The sequence below is a fragment of the Diabrotica virgifera genome, chromosome 6, assembly GCF_917563875.1.
Source record: "Diabrotica virgifera virgifera chromosome 6, PGI_DIABVI_V3a".
Lineage (NCBI taxonomy): Eukaryota > Metazoa > Arthropoda > Insecta > Coleoptera > Chrysomelidae > Diabrotica > Diabrotica virgifera.
Genome location: NC_065448.1, coordinates 53,648,739 through 53,671,662, shown reverse-complemented (window position 1 = coordinate 53,671,662; position 22,924 = coordinate 53,648,739). Strand labels below are relative to the sequence as shown.

The 22,924-nt window shown below is 34.5% G+C and overlaps 1 protein-coding gene across 1 annotated transcript; it reads left to right on the top strand.

The window, feature by feature from the left end:
• The first annotated feature begins 7,067 nt into the window (after positions 1–7,067).
• On the top strand, positions 7,068–19,513 carry LOC114328359 (protein krueppel-like). The gene is made up of 4 exons (XM_028277194.2): positions 7,068–7,541; positions 10,380–10,560; positions 13,009–13,308; positions 18,600–19,513. The coding sequence occupies exons 1-4, from the start codon at positions 7,081–7,083 to the stop codon at positions 18,771–18,773; spliced, it is 1,116 nt and encodes a 371-aa protein (XP_028132995.2). The 5' UTR covers positions 7,068–7,080; the 3' UTR covers positions 18,774–19,513.
• Positions 19,514–22,924: the final 3,411 nt, after the last annotated feature.

The window sequence follows — 22,924 nt, the reverse complement described above, 5'->3', positions numbered from 1 at the left end:
TAACTCTGTGTAGAACTCTTCGACTATTGTTAATATTTCATCTCTGTTTGTAGTTTCTTTTCCAGTTCTGTTTCTTAGTTTGTTGATTTATATTTTTCCTTTTTGTACGCTTTTCTTCAAAACTTCCATGTTCTTATTTTGCTCTATTGCTTGTTTTGTTTTTTCTACATTGTAGTTTCTTATGTCTTTTCTTATTGTCTTTGTGATCGTCTTATTTATTTGATTTAGCGCTTCTTTGCTGGAACTGGTATCTCCTTTCATCTGTTGTCTTAGTTCTATAAGGGTTTTAGTAGGTTGACTTAGTTTTTCATCTTTTTGGGTTGTTGGACAATATTTAGTTTGAGCCTGTTGTATTGTGGTGATTATTTGTTTATTCAATATATTAATGTCTGTTGTTGTTGTTGTATCTTTCAATGTATCATTAATATATTTTTCGAACTCCTGAATATTAGTTGGTTTTGCCCATTTCTCTGGGTGTTTCTTATTTATCATTTTGAGTCTTTCCTTTTCGATCGATATCGTTATTTTAGCTCTTACTAACCTGTGATCACTGCTTGTACTGAACTGGTTTAACACATTTACGTCTTTAAATAATTATTTTTTGCTTGTTAAGAAATGGTCGATTTCGTTCCTTGTTTTTCCATCAGGACTTTCCCAGGTCCATCTTCTGTGTTTTTGCTTTTTAAAGAAGCTGATCATTTGATAGAGATTGTTTTCCAAAAGAAAAGTTAATAGTTGTTTGCCTCTATCATTTCTGCCTTCGCTTCCAAAATTTCCCAATATTATTTCAGAGGGGTCTTCCTTGGTACCTATTTCGGCGTTGAAATCACCGCCTATTATTAAGAAGTGGCCAGGATTTTCCTTGATTGCACAGGATATTTTGTCGTAGAATATTTGGACTTCTTCGTCTGAATGGCCTATAGTAGGTGCGTATACTTGAATGAACTTTAGGATATATCTGGTGCTCATTTTGATGTTTAAGTAGACCACCCTTGTTGATATTTGGTTTATTGACACAATTCTGTTCGCAATTCTTTTGTGAATAAAGAAGCCGACACCTCCGACTGTCGATTCCTCTTCTCCTTTGTAGTACCACAGATGGCCTGATGGGAGTGAGATAAGATTCTCTCCTTTTTTTCTAACTTCGGTGATACCCACAATATCCCAATTTACTTTTGAAAGTTCTTCCTCTATTTCTTCGAATGCTTCTATACTACTCCTAAAATTTCAAATTTTCTGGTCTGTCTTCATCGCCGTTGTGGTCTTCATATGAAGAGAATGTAATCGAGGAAAATATAGTGACCCGTTTGCCCTCGAAATCCTAATAACCATTCGAGGTCGGAAAAAACAAGAATTAGCTAAGGGAGACTGATAGGATACATACATATCGCTCATAATGTTTACATATTCACTGTGAACTTCTTTCTTGTATTTTGGCTACCTCAAAACCTATTTTGTTACTCTTGTATACGTTTTTTGAAGAGCAACCAATATGACACAAACTTTGGTTTCCTTTTTCTTTCTTTTTTTATATCGCAGTTAAATATATATTTACCCCAATCCTGTCGCTTCCCGCCGTCACTGCCCGGAAACCCACACAACTCGCCCGTTCGCCTTATTTATACAACATTAGATCGAAAACTGTTTGATCTTTCTCAATAGATATCGTTTTCTTGATGTTCTTTCAAATATGGGATTCCCTACAATGAAACTATGTCGCGCTTTGACACGTCTGACTCTGCATATTTACTATTGAAAATTTGCTTGGATTCAATCTTGTTCAGATCGGGATCAGTTTCCGAACGAAGGTTTTTTTCTTCTTTTTTATTCCATGCGTGATGTCGGTTTCTTGTCGGTGAGGATGAAAAATATGCGGACAGATTTGTTGCAAAATATATGAATGAGGTGGTGTTGTAGTGGTTGAGAAATGTTAAATCATTTTATTGCTTTATATTTTTGTTAGGGTTTTACTCAATTTATTTATACACGTCTTAAAAATTTGAAGGAACTGAGAGACATTTTTGCATAATGAAGCGTAGCTTTTATGTTGTAGTGATGTATTAATTTTTCTCTATAGTAAAATGAAAAATCGTCACGACTCGTAAAATTAGAGTCGACTTACTCAACAAGGGGAGTCCTTTATACAAATGCATTTAGTTTAATCATAAAACAAAACTATATATTTCTACTCGGTGCCGCCCAAAATCCCGACAGCCAACATCCCGACAGCCAAAATCCAGACGGCCAAAATCCCGACGGCCAAAACATGGACACGCCAGAATCCCGACACGCCAGAATCCCGACAGGCCAAAATCTCGACATGCAACAATCCTCGCATAAGTAAAAATTCCGACAACTACATTTTGAATATTTATTGTTTCCTTTTTAAAATATACAAAACAGATGGCCATAAACAAAAAGCAAGAAATAAATGTAGTTATATATATTAAAAACAAACTTATTAAACCTGTCGGGATTCTGGCCTGTCGAGATTTTGGCCTGTCGGGATTCTGGCGTGTCGGGATTCTGGCCGTCGGGATTGTGGCTGTCGGGATTTTGGCTGTCGGGATTTTGGGGTAGACCCCTTTCGACTATCCTTTTATTTATATAATTATTATTAGTGCGGAATATTTCATAATTTTTATTAGAATACTGGATTATAATGAAATAGTGGTCGATATTCACCAAAATAATCAATTTTGTTAATTCATATTTTCCTGCATTTATTATGACTTTTGCATTGAATTATGACAGCATCTGCGCGAGGTTGCCAATTTTTGTCGCAAGTTTCAAACATATTAAATGCTGTATAACTTTTTCACAATGTAAAATAAAAATTTAAAACAAGTTTGATTTATGTTTTGCTTTTATTTTGACAAAATAGCGTTTTCTATTATTGATCACGCAAAACAATGAGGAATTAATCTAATATTTGCAAAATGTTGGATTACGTTGAAGAGAAAATAAAATGTAAAATTCAAAGTTGCTAACATGTAAGTGCAGTCAGATAAAAAGATGGGTACAAATTAATAATGGTTTTTGGTGCAGTACCTAAATGTAAGAAGATGTACCTATCCCATACGCATGGGTACATTTTTTGGAGGACTGCGAGTCAGAACTGTATTTTGGATAATGTCCCTCCTCCTCTATCCTTTATCCTTCGTAAGGATGTGGTGACGTTATGGTATTTGACGAATGGTTGCTATCCATTCTTCTCTCTCCTGGGCGCGGTGTGCTGCCTCAGACAGAGAGTAACCGGTGGCTCATTTTATTTGGTCTGACCATCGTAGTGGCGATATTCCTCGAGTTCTTTTACCCTCTACCTTGTCTTCAACCACCAACCTCTACATGCCTTCTCTTCGTCTGGTAATGTATCCAAAGTACCTCAATATATTTTGGTTGATGATGGTGGTAAGCCTAGTGTTGATGTCGAGTTCTGATAATATTGAGATATTTGTGCGATGTGCTGTCCAGGGTATGCGCATCATTCTACGGTATACCCACATTTCAAAGGCCATTATACGTCGTGAGTCGGACTTTTTAATGGTCCAAGTTTCTGAAGCATAGGTAGCGATAGGAAAGATAAGCGTCCGTACCAGGCGCAGTTTCGTGTTCCTGGTTATGGCCGTATCTTTCCATATTTTAGTGAGTTTGACCGTTGCTGATCTGGCCATTGTAAGGCGTCGGCGTATTTCTTCTTCTCATCCACCATTGTTTGTGATAACAGAACCTAAGTAATTGAAACGGCTTACCACTTCAAATACCACTTCAAACCCCGCTACGTTTCGTATTTCCGGCTGGTTATTTCTAATTCGATCGATTATCATTACCTCGGTCTTCTGTACATTAATTTTAAGTCCATATTCACGACTAATAGTATCTAGTCTGTACATGATGTATTCAAGTTAATTTATTGATGATGCTAATACTAAAGTGTCGTCAGCATAGCGGAGATTGCTGATTTTTCGGCCTCCGACTGATATTCCTCCTAGCCATCCGTCGAATACAATGCGCATGATGTGTTCACTATATATATTGAATAACGTGGGAGAGATAATACATCCTTGACGAACACCGGCTTTTAGTTTAAAATTATCGGAGTATGTGTTGTTGACTCTTGCGTTTGCTGTGTTGTTGATATACAATTGTTTCAGCAGGTATATTAGATGTTCGGGAGTACCCATGTCTCAGTATTCCCCACATTTTATGCCACTTTACATTATCGAACGCTTTCGAGTAGTCGACGAAGCACAAATATGTTTTAAGATTAAATTCTCTAGATTTTTCTATAATTTGTTTGAGATTAAGAATTTGTTCTCGTGTGCCTCTTCCAGGGACAAATCCACATTGTTCTTGTGGGATCTGTGGTAAAAATATTGATTTTAATCTCTCGTTAATTATAGTTAGAAGGACTTTACTTGCGTGGGAGATCAGGGCTATAGTGCGGTAGTTATTACAATCAGTTGGTGATCCTTTCTTATAAATGGGTATGAAAGTAAGCTTACACCAATCATCTGGCCATTTTCCTGTATTCCAGATTTCATTACACAGTTTGAACATCACTTCAACTCTTATGTCTCCCATTTCTTTAAGTGCTTCCGCCGTGATTCCGTCTTCTAGAGATTTTCTAGTTTTCAATTTTTTTATTGCGGTTTCTATTTCCGATTTTAAAATATGTGGTTCCTTTTCGTCATTTATGTCTTCTGGATTCACGTCTTCATGGTCACTATGAAACAGCATTTAACAGTATTGTTTCCATGTCGCTTCTATGCCCTCTGCATTGGTGATGATCGTTCCCAAGTTATCTTTAATGACCTGCGTTTGTGGTTTAAACTCTTTAGTTAAGTATTTTACTTTGGCAAACAGTTCTCTAGATTCTTGACGGTCGGCGTGTTCTTCTAGTTGTTTGCATATTTCTTTAATGTGATTATTGTTGTCTCTTCTACTTGATGATTTTATGCGCCTGTTTACATCTGCTATCTTGTTTTCAGTTTCTGTTGGATTTGCAGCGTTGTTTCTAATATTTCTTTGTTCTTCTACTAGGTTCAGTGTCTCATCGGTCATCCAGTGTTTTTCTTTCCGTTGGGTTTCTTTGGGGTTTGTAATATTTATTGCGTCTATAATCCACGTCTTTGTATGTTCCCATGTTTGATTGGGATCGCCAGTAATGTTTTGGTGTGTTTGGTGTTTGCATAATGTAGTTACTTACTTAATCATATACTTACTTAAAACAATAATACTTACTTACTTAATTAGTAGACCCATTGATACCTTTCGGTGTTAAGCCATTTATAATACAATTCATTACATTACCATTACCCGAGTCCGGGTATTCATTCAATCTTAATCGGTCCTCTTCTAAGGTGTCAAGGGTTGCGTCTAGCTCTTAATGAACTTCCTCCATTCTTTCCTATTGGTTGCCATTTGTGTTTCTTCTTGCCAAGTTTTACCCTGAAAAATATAAATAAAATGAAATTGGTTAATTCATTATGTTGAATACTTTCTCTCTCATACACCGACTATAATTCTGCGCATAGACGCCATCCCCCACCGGCACGTTTAAGAATCTTTTAACCAGTGGCGGCTCGTGATTTTTACAATAGGGGGAGGCTATACCTAACTGTAAAATATCTAGACAAATTTGCACTAGCAAAAAAATGCGCCAAAAAATGTAATTTAAGGCTCCATTTTTTATCCATTTTTTATTTACATTTCATAATATCATCCTAATTCATAATTTCATGATATCATATCATTTTAAAAATAGTTAGTCTAATTGTAAAAGTTTAATACCAAAGTTTGTGTCGTTTATTTGTTAAGAACTATCTATTTGTAAATAGATACCTCGCATATCAAAATAAATACAGATGTGAAGTTTTGCAGTCCATACATAATGAAGCTTCAAATTTTTTAAGATACTCAACTGAATTTTTTAATTCTAAACGCGGCCTACTGCGAATTCAAAAACACCATAAATTACCGATATTTTGCTTTGAGTTAGAGATATATCAGAAAAAGTTATTTGAGCAAGTTGTTCCAAATATTATTATAACCCCACATACCAAATTTCATAACAAAATTCGCACTTTTAAATTTTTCATTATTTTTAGTCAGGACCCTAAAATTGGTTGTCCTGAGACTCACGCAACCACGCAACGGAGCCGAGAAGCTATTCTGCCTCCCTTGGTATATCTCCGGGCAGCGTGTGATGGCACCGTGGATGCCACTGTTAGGAGACCGGGTCTCCTTAGGCTACGGCTCCACGGGCGAGAAATTGACGCTAGCAGTAGCCGTAAAACGAACTTAAGGTTCCACGGAACGGAATAGGAATAGCCGAACTGAACCGACTACGCACAAGTCCTGTATTCGGTACAGTTCGGCTATTCCTATTCCGTTCCGCGGAACCTTAAGTTCGTTTTACGGCTACTGCTAGCGTCAATTTCTCGCCCGTGGAGCCGTAGCCTTAAAGGCCTGCTGCGCTGCACGGAGCATTAGCAACGGAGACTGCTGGGCTTCTCGGCTCCGTGCTCCGTTCATGCATCTCGGGATAACCCAGGGTCCCGCCTACAATAATATGTAATAAAACTGAGACGCGATCATGCATTCTAATGTTAATGCTCCGTACGTATGGATTATTAGTGATAATATGGAATTTACACGTTGTATAATAGTGAGAATGCTTGTTATTTTCGCGATTCATGATAAACAAAACAATGTAGAGTGTGTAAAAAATGTATGGGGAGGATGAGCCTCCCTCTGACGAGCCGCCACTGCTTTTAACTGTACGTATATTATGTACATATATTAGTGCATACCACAAGGTTACTGCACGCGTCTCTATATTTCACGTCACGCTAAATATTGTTTTGGGACCGTGAAAAAACATCATACCAAGAGATAAGAAGTACTCACTACAAAAAAAAAACTTTTCATGAAACGAAGCAAAAAGAACATATAATGAAAAACGCTAAAATGTAAACATTATGTTATTAAATAAAATTTGTAGTATTTTAATTGGACTAAATTTGACATATACTCACAAGGTTTATGTTTGTTTCAGATTTCCACACATCCCGAGAGATGAAGGCAGACGAGAAGCCACCGATTAAGCCTCACCAAAGCACCTTCGGGTACCCTGCGTTTCCAAACCCAGCGATGTTTACCCCATCACAAATCCTAATGGCTAGTCAACTAATGGCAGCATCCGGCTTGACCATATCTGGAAACCCTGCCTTCTTCCATCCAGGTTTGATGCCCCTACCATGGGCAGCAAACTCACCTCCTTCCAATTCTCCACCCTCACCACCTACCAGCAACGAACCGCTTTCCCCTGCGATGAGTACAAGAAAACTTAGTCATAATAACAATAATGTTGTTAGTAGTAGTACGACGACAGAAATTAGGAAAAGAAAGTATAAGTTAGAAGAAGAAGCCACCAGTTTACCGCTGCCATCCCCTACGTCTAGTGTATCGCCTCCTTCGGGGTCTGATATTAAAGATCCTAATAGGGATAAGCAGTTCACCTGTGGAGTATGTAATAGGTAAATATTTTTATTTTTAAATAGCTGTTATGTTTAAGACGTCTTTTTCTTGATGTGAATATCCGTGACGATTGTTGGCGATCAATCAGGATGTTCTTCCATAAAAGTTTCTAATTATTTTCAGATCTTGGTTGTTAATTCCTGCTTCTTTTAGTATTTGCATCATCTTGGCGTGTTGTACTCGATCAAAAGCTGTTTCGTAATCAACCAGACATTAGTATACGTCGTCAATTGACGTCTCTGTCAACGTCAACTCTAGTACTTAATACACTTCTCCAAGAAATTAACGCACCACCTTACAAATTGGTCATTTTTAATGTCTAGAATTTACTAAACCTGATGTACGATTTAAGTGATTTTTTTAACATGTTATAGCCTTATTCTTTAACAACATCGCTGTAATAATATTGTTGCGAGACACGTAAGTTGTCATTGTATACCGGGTGTACCAATCAAACTGATTTTTTTCTCAAAGTTTGCGTCACCCTGTGAAATATTCTAGCATTTACAAAATACTGACATTGAAACCCAACTATAGCCTCATATTTTCTTAACATTCTGTTTTTTGATTCATTCGCTTATGTTCGATAATAAAAAAGTTAGGTACTTTAACAACTAGCCTTGTTTTTCATCAATACAGGGTGTTTTTAAATAAGTATGGCAAAAAGTGAATTGCATAGTGTAGAATTCCTTCCCTTTGTCTTCACTGCAGCATCCATTTGGCTTGCAAATTGTAGAAGCCTTGGAGGTGTCACCAGGGAAATGTACCAATAAGTTTTCAATTTAAAAATCTTTTAGTAATATTTTTAATATTTTCAATGTTATTAATTTTGCTATTAGGATTGAAAACTACTTCATCTTTCAATTGCCAGATGACGCTAGTCACCTAATACCTTCACTTCGGTTGCAATGGGTGGGAAAAACTCTCGGCGCTGGTCAATTAGGGTATGGAGAACAGTGCCTACGTTCTTTCCGATGAGGCTCCAATAAGAGCCGAAAATCGCGATTCAGAGGACTGGACTGCGCTCCGTATTCTAATTGAAAAGTAAGATTGTTTTGCCTTCACATTGCAACTGAGTAAAAATGGTATACATTTTTATTTTAAAGTATGGCAAACTTTAACAGGTTGCAGGAAAAAATAATGACAGTTTGTTTTATAAACGTATGTCCGCAAAGGCTTCGTTTCCGAGATAAGGGGTATTGAAATTTTTCTTACAAATTGACGATTTATTTATTGCTCTAAAACCGGTTGAGATATGCAAATGAAATTTGGTAGGTTTTGAGATGTAGTTATTGTTCATTTTTTGACATACAATTAAGAATTTAATGTTCACCATTGGCGCACATAAGGGTCATATTACCCGTATGCGCGCCAATGGTAAATATTAAATTCCTAATTGTATATCAAAACATGCGCAATAACTACCTCTTTAAATCCACCAAATTTAATTTGCATATCTCAAATCTCAACCGGTTTTAGAGCAATAAATAAATCGTCAGTTTGTAAGAAAAATTTTAACGCCCCCTATCTCGGAAACGAAGCGTTTGCGGACATACGTTTATGAAGCCAAATGTCAGTAATTTTTCATGCAGAATTACCCCTTAAAGTTTGTCGCACTTATTTAAAAACACCGTGTATTGATGAAGAACATGTCTAGTTGTTAAACTACCTAACTTTTTTATTATCCAACATAACCGAATTAATCAAAAAACAGAATGTTAAAAAAACACGAGGCTATAGTTGTTGGGTTTTAATTTTAGTATTTTATAAATGTTAGAATATACCACAGGGTCACGTGAACTTTAAGAAAAAATAATAGTTTGATTGGTACACCCGTTATACAATGACAATTTATAAATACAACTTATTAAAAAAATCACTTAAATCGAACAACAGGTTTAGGAAATTCGAGACATCAAAAATGACCCATTTTTAAGGTGGAGCGTTAATTTCTTGGAGAAGTGTATAAAGGTACTTTCTTTGTATGGTTCTGAAACTACTTTCTTGATGATGTTTACCTCGGAAACAGTTTCAATTTGTATACGCTCTCTTTGTAATAATTACTGGTAGTTTTATTTATTCTAACATCAGACTAGCCGTCCATCATCTAATGTGATTCAAGGCTAAGATCTTTATGCACATATTTTTGTAGTTTTTTAAACATCTTTTATATTGCTTCATTTAGTTTTGCCATTTACTCTAAATTGTGCTTCAAGGCTAAAACAATTTAATCTGAGAACAAAATATAAGCCGTCGTAAACTCAGGCATACTGCAGACAATTAGCTTATTATAAATCTTCCATTCACTTATGATACATATTCCAGAAAGCTGGAACAATTTACCAGCTTATCCAGGTTTAGATATATGCTACATGTTTCTAGAGTCCCTTGGTAGTCTCTTGGATATTTTGTAGTTATGCAAAATATGGTTGAATGTTTCAGGTTATCTGCTTCAGAGTCTGCAGCTTAATTATCCACGAAACAGCCGCATTATATGGCGGTGTCCCCTTCACTAGCACGTGTTCCATCGTGCATGTTTACTCAAGGTATACCTACTTTAAAGAAACTTTGGCAGCCCCTTATAATCTTTATTCTCGCCTTAGTTTTCTGAGATTTTTCTAATCTCACTTTTAATTTATATCTTTTACGTAGGTAGTCCTTTGTTTTTTAAATTAGATTTAAGCAATTCTTGGTAATGTCCAATACATTCTTTAGCCATATGAGAATAACAGGTATTCCTTCCATATTATTATATCTAACCCTGATGTCAGTTTCAGTCTAATGTTTCATTCATTTCTTTAGTATTTTGTGTAATATTTAACTTATTTTATTTCCAGATCATTTGGCTACAAACACGTCCTGCAAAATCACGAAAGGACACATACCGGAGAGAAACCTTTCGAATGTCCAGAGTGCCACAAAAGGTTCACCAGAGACCATCACCTTAAGACCCACATGAGACTTCATACAGGAGAACGCCCTTATCATTGCGAACACTGTGACAGACAATTCGTCCAAGTGAGTAACTACTTTCTTGCTTATCCTTTCTGTTCTATGAATTAGTGATGGTGAATATGGTGCTTTTTAAATCACGCCGTGATCAGTGACCGTGATTTATGAATAAAGGTGATTTTAAACGGTGACCGTATCACCGCTCTTTTATGTACAGTAACAGGTATGTTGTTACAGTAATGGTAACCAGTGAATTGCTCGAACGCGATTGCTCGAACTCAATTGCTCGAAAATTAATTGCTTGACATGAAAATTGCTCGAAATACAAATTGCTCGAATAAAATTTTTTTTATAAGTATCTAAATATTTAATAATAGAAACGTAATACTAAACGACACCACAACAGAAGCGGTTAATGATTATATATACATATTTGGGACAGATGATAAAAATAAATAAGGAAAACCAAACAGCGGAGGTAAACAGAAGGGTCAGATTAGAGAATAGGTGGAATAACACGATACAACAATGGAGACTATGGACAGGAAAGAGACCAAGAGGACGACCCCAGATGAGATGGGGAGACGACATTAAAAAGATAGGAGGAGGAACGTACTGGAAACAGAAGCGAATGGAGGAAACTGGGGGAAGCCTATGTTCAAAATTGGACGAATTAAAGGGCAAAAGAAGAAGATCTAGATATTTATTCACAATAATACAAAATGTAGACATAAAATGTTTTAAATAAGACAAACTATGTGGTTTTCACGTATAATATAATCCTATATTATTATAAACTGGAAAAATATTTATTACTCACAAATCTAAAATATCTTTGAACTTTATAAATAATAAGAAAAATAACGGTTTTGATTTAGTCTCATTCTCATAATTAGGGATCATGATAATTTCCAGGTATTAGGGAAGGATTAAAATGATTACCTATAATTTTATCGAAGATTGACATCGCGGAATATTACATCACTTGTTTTTCTTATGTATACAGGGTGTAACAAAAATACAGGTCATAAATTAAATCACATATTCTGGGACCAAAAATAGTTCGAATGAACCTAACTTACCTTAGTACAAATATGCACATAAAAAAAGTTATAGCCCTTTGAAGTTACAAAATGAGAATCGATTTTTTCGAATATATCGAAAACTATTAGAGATTTTTTATTGAAAATAGACATGTGGCATTCTTACGGCAGGAGCATCTTAAAGAAAAATTATAGTGAAATTTGTGCTCCCCGTAAAAATTTTATGGGGGTTTTGTTCCCTTAAACCCCCCCAAACTTTTCTGTACGTTCAAATTAAATTATTATTGTGGTACCGTTAGTTAAATTCAATATTTTTAAAACTTTTTTGGCTCTTTATATTTTTTCGATAAGGCAGTTTTTATCGAGTTGCGGCTTCTTTTTTAATATGTTTACATAAAAATTTTATGGGGGTTTTGTTCCTTTAAACCCCCCAAATGTTTGTGTACGCTCCAATTAAACTATTACTGCGATACCATTAGTTAAATAAAATGTTTTTAAAACTTTTTTGGCTCTTTGTATTTTTTTAAGAAGGCAACTTTTATCGAGGTATGGCTTCTTTTTTAATACGGTTCAAAATATACCTAAAAATGTAAATCATACATAAATTTTCATATTTTTACCAAGTCTCCATTTAACCATATACAAATATGTGGTGGATTTGACAAATATTTAAAATATCTCGATAAAAACTGAATTTTCGAAAAGGTACTAAGAGCCAAAAAAGTTTTAAAAATATTGTGTTTAAGTAATGGTACTACAATAGCAATTTATTTGGAACGTACACAAAAGTTTGGGGGGGTTTAAAGGAACTAAACCCCCATAAAATTTTTATAGGGTGTCCAAATTTCACTATAATTTTTTCTTAAGATTCTACTGTCATTAAAATGCCATATGTCCATTTTCAATAAAAAATCTTTAATAGTTTTCGATATATTGGAAAAAATCGATTTTAATTTTGTAATTTCAAAGGGTTGTAACTTTTTTTATATGCACATTTGTACTAAGGTAAGTTAGGTTAAATCAAACTATTTTTGGTCCCAGAATATGTGATTAAATTTATGACCTGTATTTTCGTTACACCCTGTATTTAGGTATATATTTTGCATTATTGTGAATCAATATTTGGATATATAATTTTATTTTTTATTCGAGCAATTTGTATTTCGAGCAATTTTCATGTCGAGCAATTTATTTTCGAGCAATTGATTTCGAGCAATTGCGTTCCTACCTAGAATCTACAGTAATAGTAGGTAATAAACTAAACAACACGATCTGTGAGACGGTGACCGTGAAGTTATTAACTTTTCACTGGTCACGGTTATCGAAGTTACCAAGGAACGGTAGTTATCGGTGATTTATAAATTACGGTGACTGAATCACCGGTAGTAAAATCACGTCCCGTTACTATAAACCCACCTGAAGCTTTATGATTGATGTGTATTTTATAACGAACTATTGTTTTATTTTCCAGGTTGCCAACCTTCGAAGACATTTGAGGGTGCATACAGGAGAACGACCTTACTCTTGTGAACACTGTACTGCCAAATTCTCAGACTCCAATCAGCTCAAGGCTCACATACTTATCCATACCAATGAAAAACCATTTTCGTGTGAAAGGTGTCACAGCAGGTTCAGAAGGAGGCATCACTTGTTGCACCATAAATGCGGCATGCCTGATAAAGAAATGACTCCTGATACAGATGAAGAGGAGTTAAAGAGGAGGAGAGTGCTACATTCTCTTTCTACGCCAATCATTACGCTTCCTCTCCAAGTAAGTGAAATATAAATAATTATATAAAATCGAATATGTAGGTAATAAATCTAAGACTTGTCTTCTAAGATCTAGACCTAGACTAATCTTCTTGCTTAGAATTGCTTAAAAATTGTACCAGTCTCTACAAATCACTAGTATAAATTTATAAGGTTTTGGCTGTTTTATCGCTAAATTTGGTGGTATACAATTAATTCATCAGATTTTGTCATAAATAAATTTTCAAATATAATTCACGTAATTATCTATAGTCGAGGAAATGAAACTGAAAAAATGGCAAAACATCGCAATTTTTTCGTCCAGCGTCGATTTGTACAAAAATTTGGGATTAGGCTCATCTCACCCCTTAGTTCATTTTCTATATTGAGACGTTTTACGCTTTTGGTATTTTAAGGGTGAAAACTACCCCTAATTGTAAAAAGTTATAAAATAACATTTTAAACTTTAATATTGTCAACATGTGGTTTTTATTAGTTACATAATGATTGTTTTATGCTTTAAGATATACTATCATAATATTTCAACCCTTAAAACCACCCATCGTTATATATAAAAATTTACTTATACTAAAAGAATAATTTCGGCTTGCATCGTTTTACATAAAAATTTGGGATTAGGATTATCTCACCCTGTACTTCATATTCTATATCATGCTTAAGGGCGTTGATTATTTTTAGGGGTGTAAACTACCCCTTATTGTCAAAAATTATATAAAAACAGTGTAAACTTTAATATGGGTAAAATTTGGTTTTGATTGGTTAAATAATGATTGTTTTATGCTTTAGGATATAATATCATATTTTAACCCTTAAAAACCATCCTTAATAACATTAAAATTTTTATAAGTAGATAATTTAATAGATCTATACAGAAAAAAAGTAGAGTTAAATAACTACAAAAATATTTATTTACACAAAAATGCGAATTTACAAATATGTACAAATACAAATACAAATAGTTTTTTAGTCATCTTCCAGTATACAAACCGGTTCTGTAGTATTATACATACATTGAATATTATCCATAAGCGGACTATTCGAATTTTTCGAAAAAAAATTTGTTTTATAAACATAGCTCGTTCATTTTCGGCGATAAAAAGTCTGTTAAAAATGATTTTGTAGGATTTTTGAAGATTTATAAGACTGTGTAAACTAAATTCCGTAAGATCCCTTAGTTTTTAATTAGCGTGGGTTTAAAGGGCTCGAATAAGGGGGTGTTTGCTCGTAAATAGAGGTTTTAAACAGCTATATCTCGCTTATTGTTCACTGTAATGAAAATCTATGCACAGGGAAACTTTAGTTATTAAAAAAGCTACAATTTAGTTGTCTATAATTTTTTTCGTATCTCCAGTATATTCGGAGAATTTTGAAGTTAAATTTAAAAAATGGGAAATTGTAAAAAAATGTTTTTCTTTAAATTCCAATTTTTCTAAAATTAGGCCTTTTAAAGAGGCCAGTCTTCTTGGATGTATTGATAATACAAATATAAAAGGATGTACAGAAAGGTGAAGACCAATTTTTAATTAATAGGGTTGTTAGGGGGTTCTTTTCACTGATTTTTTCATAGAGAAAAGCAGGCACCGAATTTTTTTTTGATCATAGTCGCTTAATTTTCAGGCTAGAAACTTTTTACTATTATTTTTTGAGAACGGCCTAACAGTGTACTTGAAAAAAGATTATTCAAGTTTTCCTCGAAAAATGCAAAGTTTTTCCGTTTTTTGGCTTTGAATATTTCAAATTATGCATTTGACGAAAAAATCTAACTTTTAACATGCCGTATCTCGATTTGTCTTAAAGATGTTACGGAAAAAGAATTTGGTTTGTGTTACTAAAAGATACAATTTTGATATCTACAGTTTTTTTGATGAAATGCATATTTTTCTCAAAAAACCCTTTAAAAAAGTCGATTTTTTCGTCGAAAAACTGTTACTTTCAAGCGCGAATAACTCGAAAAATATTAATTTTACGAAGCAAATGTAACTGACATTTTTTCTTAGAATTAATTTTTACAACGATCTACATGGTTGAAATGTAATATAAAATTCCCGCCCTCGAGATAGGATGGCAGCCACCTCCAAGGTTTTAGCGTACAGTGGCATGATATAGAAAATGATCCTTGGACTATTCCCTACCTTCTATGAAAATTTCAAGTAAATCCATGCTGGACGAAAAAATTTCGAGCCAAAATGCTTCATTTCCTCGACTACTAATACTTTTTATTTTTCACTTTTGTTTTTCAGCGCTTTCTCTTCTTTCCTATCAAAGGTTGTTGTGTGATTGCATCTTTGAATGTGATCCCTGATTTGGTCTTTATAAGTTCATCTTCCCCTCTTATTTGGATATAACCCATTTCAGACTTTGAGCCCTTTCGTAGCGAATATCTAAGGTCAGACGTCTCTCTTTTGCGACATGCAAAAGTTCGCCAATGTTACTTATGCCTGTCCAGTTCTTTATATTTCGCAGCCATGATACTCCTCAGTACATCGTCCTTTTTGGAAGATGATTGCAAAAGTGTTAAAAATGGTCTTAACTGCTTCGTTTGAGCGAGTCTACCATTTTCTGAAAAATTTCAGAATGCATGTTGGACGCGTTTCCGCGTCCCGCGCCGTTTACATATTTACGTTGTCGGACTAACGAAACGCGGCTGTAAATTTCTCGGACAATTTTTATTAATTAAAATAAGTACTTTAAATTAAAAATTAAGAGTTCTGTAATAACAAAATCAGAGTCCGACACCTGCAAGATGTCACTCTAGCGCAGTAGTTTTGTTATTATAAAACTCTTAATTTTCGATCTAAAAATCTTAATCTTAAAAAAGATTGTCGATCTCTTGTCCGACAAATTTAAATCTTCTTTATGCGACAGCGTAAATATTTAATGACGCGGGACGTGTTAACGCGTCCAACCTGCACTCTAAAATGTTTTAGAAAGTGGTAGACTCGCTCAAATGAAGCAGTTAAGACCATTTTTAAGACTTTTGTAATCATCTTCCAAAAAGGACGACGTACTGTGGACTATGACATTTGTTTGCCACCTACTCTTCTCTGGCCCTCAATCTTTCCTTGGATGCTAAGTTGAGGGATTGCGTATTCTTCCCCTCTCAGGATATGGCCCAGCTATCCAATTTTTCGTGCCTTGGTCAAGTTAAGCAATTCTCTCTCAGTATTTGCTCATCTCAAGACTTCCTGGTTTCTCATCCTATCTGTCCATGGTATGCGGAACATTCCTCGCAAGGTATTCGGTTATTTTCAACGTCCATGTCTCCATGCTGTATATCAATATGGACCATATATATTTATTATCACTTAACCATTGTGTAACGGAGATTGAAGGAAAGATTTCGGTTACAAAGTAGCGGTTTAAATTTAATAAAAGCTTGTCTTGCTTGTTCGGTACGGCATTTTATTTCTTGTTGAGGATCCCATTGGTCATTTACCATCATTCCCAAGTATTTAGATTGCTCACTTGCTCGACTGGAGCATTATCTTCGTGCAGTTGTACTCTTAATAGTGCGCCCTTTATTATTGTAATGCATTTAGTTTTTTCTATTTAGTTATTGAATAGTGGCCTTAGTTCACATTCCCCGTGTTCTTAAATCCTAAAATTATCCTGGGAATCTTTAATATGGTCTTTTATTTCAGTACATTGTTCCTGCTGCATAAGTAAACTTGCAATATTGTACCAACATCAATTACCTTTACCGATGTGTCCTGCATAAGCGTTCCCCAGGTCTTGCTCTCCTACTCCTTCCAAGAAACCGAATATCAGTAATTGTTGTATTGGGTTATTAACGTCTCAACTTGGAACATAATCAAACCATTTTAACCTATGCTTCTCATTTTGGCATCAATTGGTGCCATCCCTAGTCCTAGACTTACTCTAATTCTTAATCAATCTTAATTATAGTCTGTTTTGTCGCTCACCTCATCTATCTAAGAATTCATACAGTTGTACACCATAGTTGGTCTTATGGCTATTTTATAGAATTTTCCTTTGAACTTCATTGGAATTTTTCTGTCACACAACACATCACTCTCTTCCTTCCACTTCATTCATACAACCCTATTTCTATTGCATGCATCTCCATCTATTTCCCATTTCCCCATTGCTCTGTAATGCCGATCCTAACTACTTAAAACAATTACTTACTGCAATCATTTCGCCATCCAAAGACACCATTTTATTGGTAGTAACTTCATCGTTAAATGAACATTCCAAATTCTGTTTTTGCCCTACTAAGTTTTAAACCGTTAAAGCGACTAAGTCGCTTTTCTTCTTCTTAACGTGCCCTATCAAGTCCCCTTGATGTTGGCGATTAACATGGCGAAACTGTCTCTGTCTCGAGCTATTCTAAATAGGTGTTCTGCTTTCTTTATTCCTGTCCACTCCCGGATATTCTTCAACCAAGAGGCCTGCTTTCTACCAATTCCTCTGCGTCCTTCGATTTTACCCATCATAATAAGTTGAAGAATATTATACCGGTCTCCCCTTACTACGTGTCCAAAATAGGCCATCTTTCTATATTTGATGTTATCAAGCAGCTCGCGGGTAGCCTCTCTTAAGGACTGCCACATTTGTCAGCATAGTCGTCCATGGTATTTTCAGAATACGTCTGTGTGGCCACATGGCTATACAAGAGGACTGACCAAATGTAGCATTTAATCATGCGCTTTCGAAGTTGAAGTTGCAAGGTATCATTACAGAAGAATGACCTCATATTTAAAAATGTCGTGCGGGCTATCTCGATTCTACATTTTATCTCTTTATCTGGATCTAGTTGTTCAGTAATATGGCAACCAAGATATTTAAAACTGGGTACTCTTTGAATTATATGACCATCAACATATAACCGTGAATCTTGATGGGCCAAACGGCTAAATACCAAGTATTTTGTCGCTTTTACTAGTTTCTGTTAACACAATATCATCAGCATACATTAAGCACCAAGGAATGTCACCTTGTAGTTTCGCTGCTATCTGATCCAAAGCTCGGAAAATCAGATTATAAAAACAGTTCCAAACTAACTTTGAGTCAATTCCATTGGATTTCAGTACCTTTAATACTACCTGGCCATCCGATATATTTTTTTATAAATCTGTTTCCACAGTTCTTCATAACATTTATGTTAATTTGTGTTTCTTCTGGTTTCAAATTTCACTTGCAAATGTCAAATTTGGAATTACATGTGGGTATTGATCTTTTCTCTTTTTGTATATTTTTTATTTTTATAACCAAATATAGTTTAGTTTTTTTAGTAGAAAAGTCACTTATATGAAATATAACTTGTTCCAGGTAGCTCTACCAGAACAAACCGAGCCCGAAGACCTCAGTATGTCGACGGGGATGCACTCAAACAATTCGGGAAGCAGCGGCTCCCCGATCGTAAGTCCTTGTTTAAAAGAAGAAGAGGACGACATCGAAACAACTGCGATATTTCTACAAAGAAGGCCAATGAGTAGATCCTAGTCTAGTTATTTTCGTGAGATATACGGGTATGTTAAAGTCAAATTATAATTATCCAAAATATATACATAGTCCCTTATCACAGCGTCACTTCCAGAGGAATTGTTTTGGGGAATAAAAAAGTCTAAAAGGAAAGAAGTAACTGTTACACACTTGCAAATAATTTCTAATACATATATTATATTTACTTGCACTACAGGTCTTGTGTTGAATTTTTTATAGAACAATAGATTTCAAATAACAAGTAATAAAATACTCATTTATATTACAGTGGAACCCCGATAAGTCGGCCCCCGATAACCCGGAAGTCCGGCTAACCCGGACCGATTTTCATCAGACAAAAATTTAACAAATAAACAATTTAACAATTTTATCAAATAAAAATATATGTAGGTCAAATAATATTTGAGAGATAATGTGTATTTGTGTAATTTGAACACATATAAGTATGTACAACAGTAAAAATGATTCATGCACACGGCGGCAGGCAGAGCGGCCGTCTCAGCTTATCGGAAAGAACAGGCACCTGTCTGTATTCCTTTTCCGTTATTTATGTCAAACTGTCTTAGCATTGTTTAAAATAGACGTGACTATTTAAAAATTCTTTTTTAAAACAATGGCCTTAGTCTGTTCTTAAATAACAACATTGTTTTAATCACTTCCGTTCTGTAATCGTGCTTCAGATTGTGTTTGCCTGATTTTTGTCTACGTAATGGCAACAAAACTGTAATGTTAACAAAACGTAAAAATGTTGTGACAATGGAAAAGAAACTAGAAACATTAGGTAGGATTGATAAAGGCGAATCTTTAAAATAAATTTATTGCAGCATCATAATATGATATTATGATACCATAGGTCTGGATCCCGCGTATGAAAAAAAAGTAGATTAATAGCAAGCTAAAAATTTGTTAATAGCTTAAGGGTGTCTAGTCGGATAAACTTTGATATATGAGAACACTGGAACAGGGGCAGTTTTAATTGTGGAACAGGTAAAAAATCTGGAACGGTCAGAACACGAAAATGGCACATTTGTTTTGTCCGACAGAACAGACATAAACTCTCCGAACAGAGATTAAACTCTCATGCAAAAATCAGACTGCTATTTATCACCTGTCATAATTCCTGTCATTTGACATATTCTACATGTTCCACTCATTAAAACGCCAATTTGGTGATAAATAGCAGTCTGATTTTTGCATGAGAGTTTAATCTCTGTTCGGAGAGTTTAAGTCTGTTCTGTCGGACAAAATACATGTGCCGTTTTCGTGGTCTGACCGTTCCAAATTTTTAGGCTGTTCCACAGTTAAAACTTCCCCTGTTCCAGTGTTCCCATATATTAATGTTTGTCCGACTAGACACCCTTAAGCTAATAACAAATTTTCAGCTTGCTATTTATCAACTTTTTTTTCGTACGCGGGATTCAGACCTACCATATTATGGTGTCGGTACATCTCTACAGTATGACTGAGTTTTTTACCAAGAAATGAACAAAACTCTACACTCTATACAACTATACGTAATTTAGATGTGTACTGTGCATATGTGTTTCATGTTTTTGTAATTATAATGGAGGTTATTTATTAATTTTTACTATATTCTCCGGCTAACCCGGATTTTCGATAACCCGGATCGGCCGCGGTCCCGATTAATCCGGGTTATCGAGGTTCCACTGTATTTCTCTGTTTATTTGAAAATATTATTATATTGTTTATATTACCATTTTGTATTTATTTTAATTTACATAGACCGGTGGATTTTGTTGAAAAAATTTGATTTTATCTCTACAAGCTCAAATTTGTTTTAATTGATAGATTATGATGCCAATATTATGCTGTGTTTACCGAAAATTTTCCATGGCAACCTATTTATTTATAACAGTTTTTACAAAAATTATAAAAAATATTGCTTTTTTTACTTCGGAACGACTTTTTTAATAGTGTGGGTTATTTCAAGAACGAACGTTATTCTTGTAGTTTTTTCATGGAATGCCGAGAAATTTTCAAATTGTCGAAAAAGCCAATTTTAGCGCTTTTTTAAACCATCTTTCAGTAGGGTGGGCATCGAATTTAAAAAATAAAAATAATATGAGATGAAATTTTAAGTCAAGTAGCATGACCACCTATTTATTTATAACAATTTTTAAACAAATTATACAAAAATTACCTTTTTCACTTCGAAAACAATTTGTTAAATAATTTGAATTATTTTGACGAAAATTATTCTCGTGATTTTTTTTGTTGAATACTTTAAGGGCCGGTTGTTCGAACGCTAATCAACATTGATCACTATCAAATACTTAATTACTGTCACAACTGTCAATGTCAACTTTGGTTAAGTTGCCGAAAACATAATTATTGATGACCATTATGAAATTAGTTAATCAATTATGTTAATAATTGTTATGTAATTTGACTAACTAATCTCATAATTATAATTAACTATGTTTTCAGCAACCCAACCAATGTTGACATTGACAGTTGTGACAGTAATGAAATATTTGATAGTGATCAATGTTGATTAGCGTTCGAACAACCGGCCCTAAATTGTAAAATACTAATAGTAATTAAAAATGCCGAAAAAGCCAACTCTAGCGCTTTTGGAAGCATTTTTCAGCAAGGTGGGCATTTTACGCCATACTTTAAAAAGCTAAAAACTATGAGATGAAAGCTTATGTAAGTCAAATCGTTTCAAAATCCGCAAGCCCATTTTGATTTTATATTGCAAAAGTCAGTTTAAATATCAATAAACATATTGATATATTGTTGCGTTTCGGGATATATAGACTTGACGAACGTCTGAATTTTAACGTTCGAAACACATTGTTTATTTCTTACTCACAAGCTGAATCTTATTTTAATCGAAAAAATATGATGTTACAATATCATAAAAAAGTTTACTCAAGGTTTATTACGGGAATCTACCTTCTATAAACAAAAAAATAAATTGGTTTCAAAATAAAAAGGAATTTTTTAATTGTTGAAAAATTTTTATAAATAAGCAGGTTCTTGTAGTAAACTTTGGGTAAAATGTTTACTTTAGTTTTACAGCATCGTTTTATTCTTTCGATTAAAACAAGATTCAGCTTGCGGGCAAGAAATAATCAATGTATTTTTAACGTTAAAGTTCAGCCGTTTGTTAAGGCTATAGGTATATTCCGAAACGCAACGGTATATCAATTTATTTATGGATTTTTTTTTAAATATAAATGTAAAACAAAATCCAACTACTTGACTTAAGTTTAATCTCATATTTTTTGTTTTTAAAAATCCGATGTCCAACCTATTGAAAAATGGCCTCGAAAAGCGCTTAAATTGTTTTTTCGGCATTTTTAATTGTTTATGTGCATGTTATTACACCTAAAGTTTTTTTACGAAAAAATCAAGAGAATTCGTCTTAAAATAACCCAAATTATTAGAAAATGTGGTTTCGAAGCGAAAAATGCAATTTTTTATAATTTGTTTAAAAATTAATATAAATAAATAGGTTGCCATTGAAAATTTTCGGCAAACTTTTAAACAGCCTATTGGCATCACAGTCTATCCATTAAAATAAGTTTTAGTCTTGATCGTTTTCAACAAAAGCCACATAAACGTCCAACATAAAAAACATTATTACCTTCCTCATGACACTTTTTTATTCAATTATTCATGTCGAGTCAGATAATCTTTCAGTTTCGAAAAATTTTCGGTAGGGGGGAGTTTCGTAAATATAAGGGTTTCTAAGCTCTGGTGCGTCCGATAACTGGAGTACCCTTAAATATTTGTCGGACAATATTACCTTCTTCTTCTTGCAGTACCGTCTTCTATCGGATGTTGTCTACGATCTTAACTTTGTTGGCTGCAGCTCTGAACAACTGTATTGAACTGCACCCATACCACTCCCTTAAATTTCCCAACCAGGAAATCCTCCTCCGTCCCACATTCTCTTTCCCGAGATTTTTCCTTGGATTATGAGTCTTAGCAGAGAGTACTTTTCTCCTCTCATTATGTGGCCTAGATACTCCAGTTTTTTCGTTTGTATGGCTTTTATGACTTCGCATTCCTTCCCCATCTTCAGCAAAACATCTTGATTTGTTACTCTTTCTGTCCATGGTATTTTCCACATTCTCCTGTAACAGCACATCTCGAATGCCTCAATGTTTTTGATGTTTATC

Bases quoted from the DNA above. Each gene is read 5' to 3' on its own strand.
- LOC114328359 (XM_028277194.2), top strand. From the start codon at position 7,081: ATGAAGGCAGACGAGAAGCCACCGATTAAGCCTCACCAAAGCACCTTC. The intron at 7,542-10,379 runs GTAAATATTTTT...TTTTATTTCCAG, and splicing joins ACCTGTGGAGTATGTAATAG to ATCATTTGGCTACAAACACG. The intron at 13,309-18,599 runs GTAAGTGAAATA...AACTTGTTCCAG, and splicing joins TCATTACGCTTCCTCTCCAA to GTAGCTCTACCAGAACAAAC.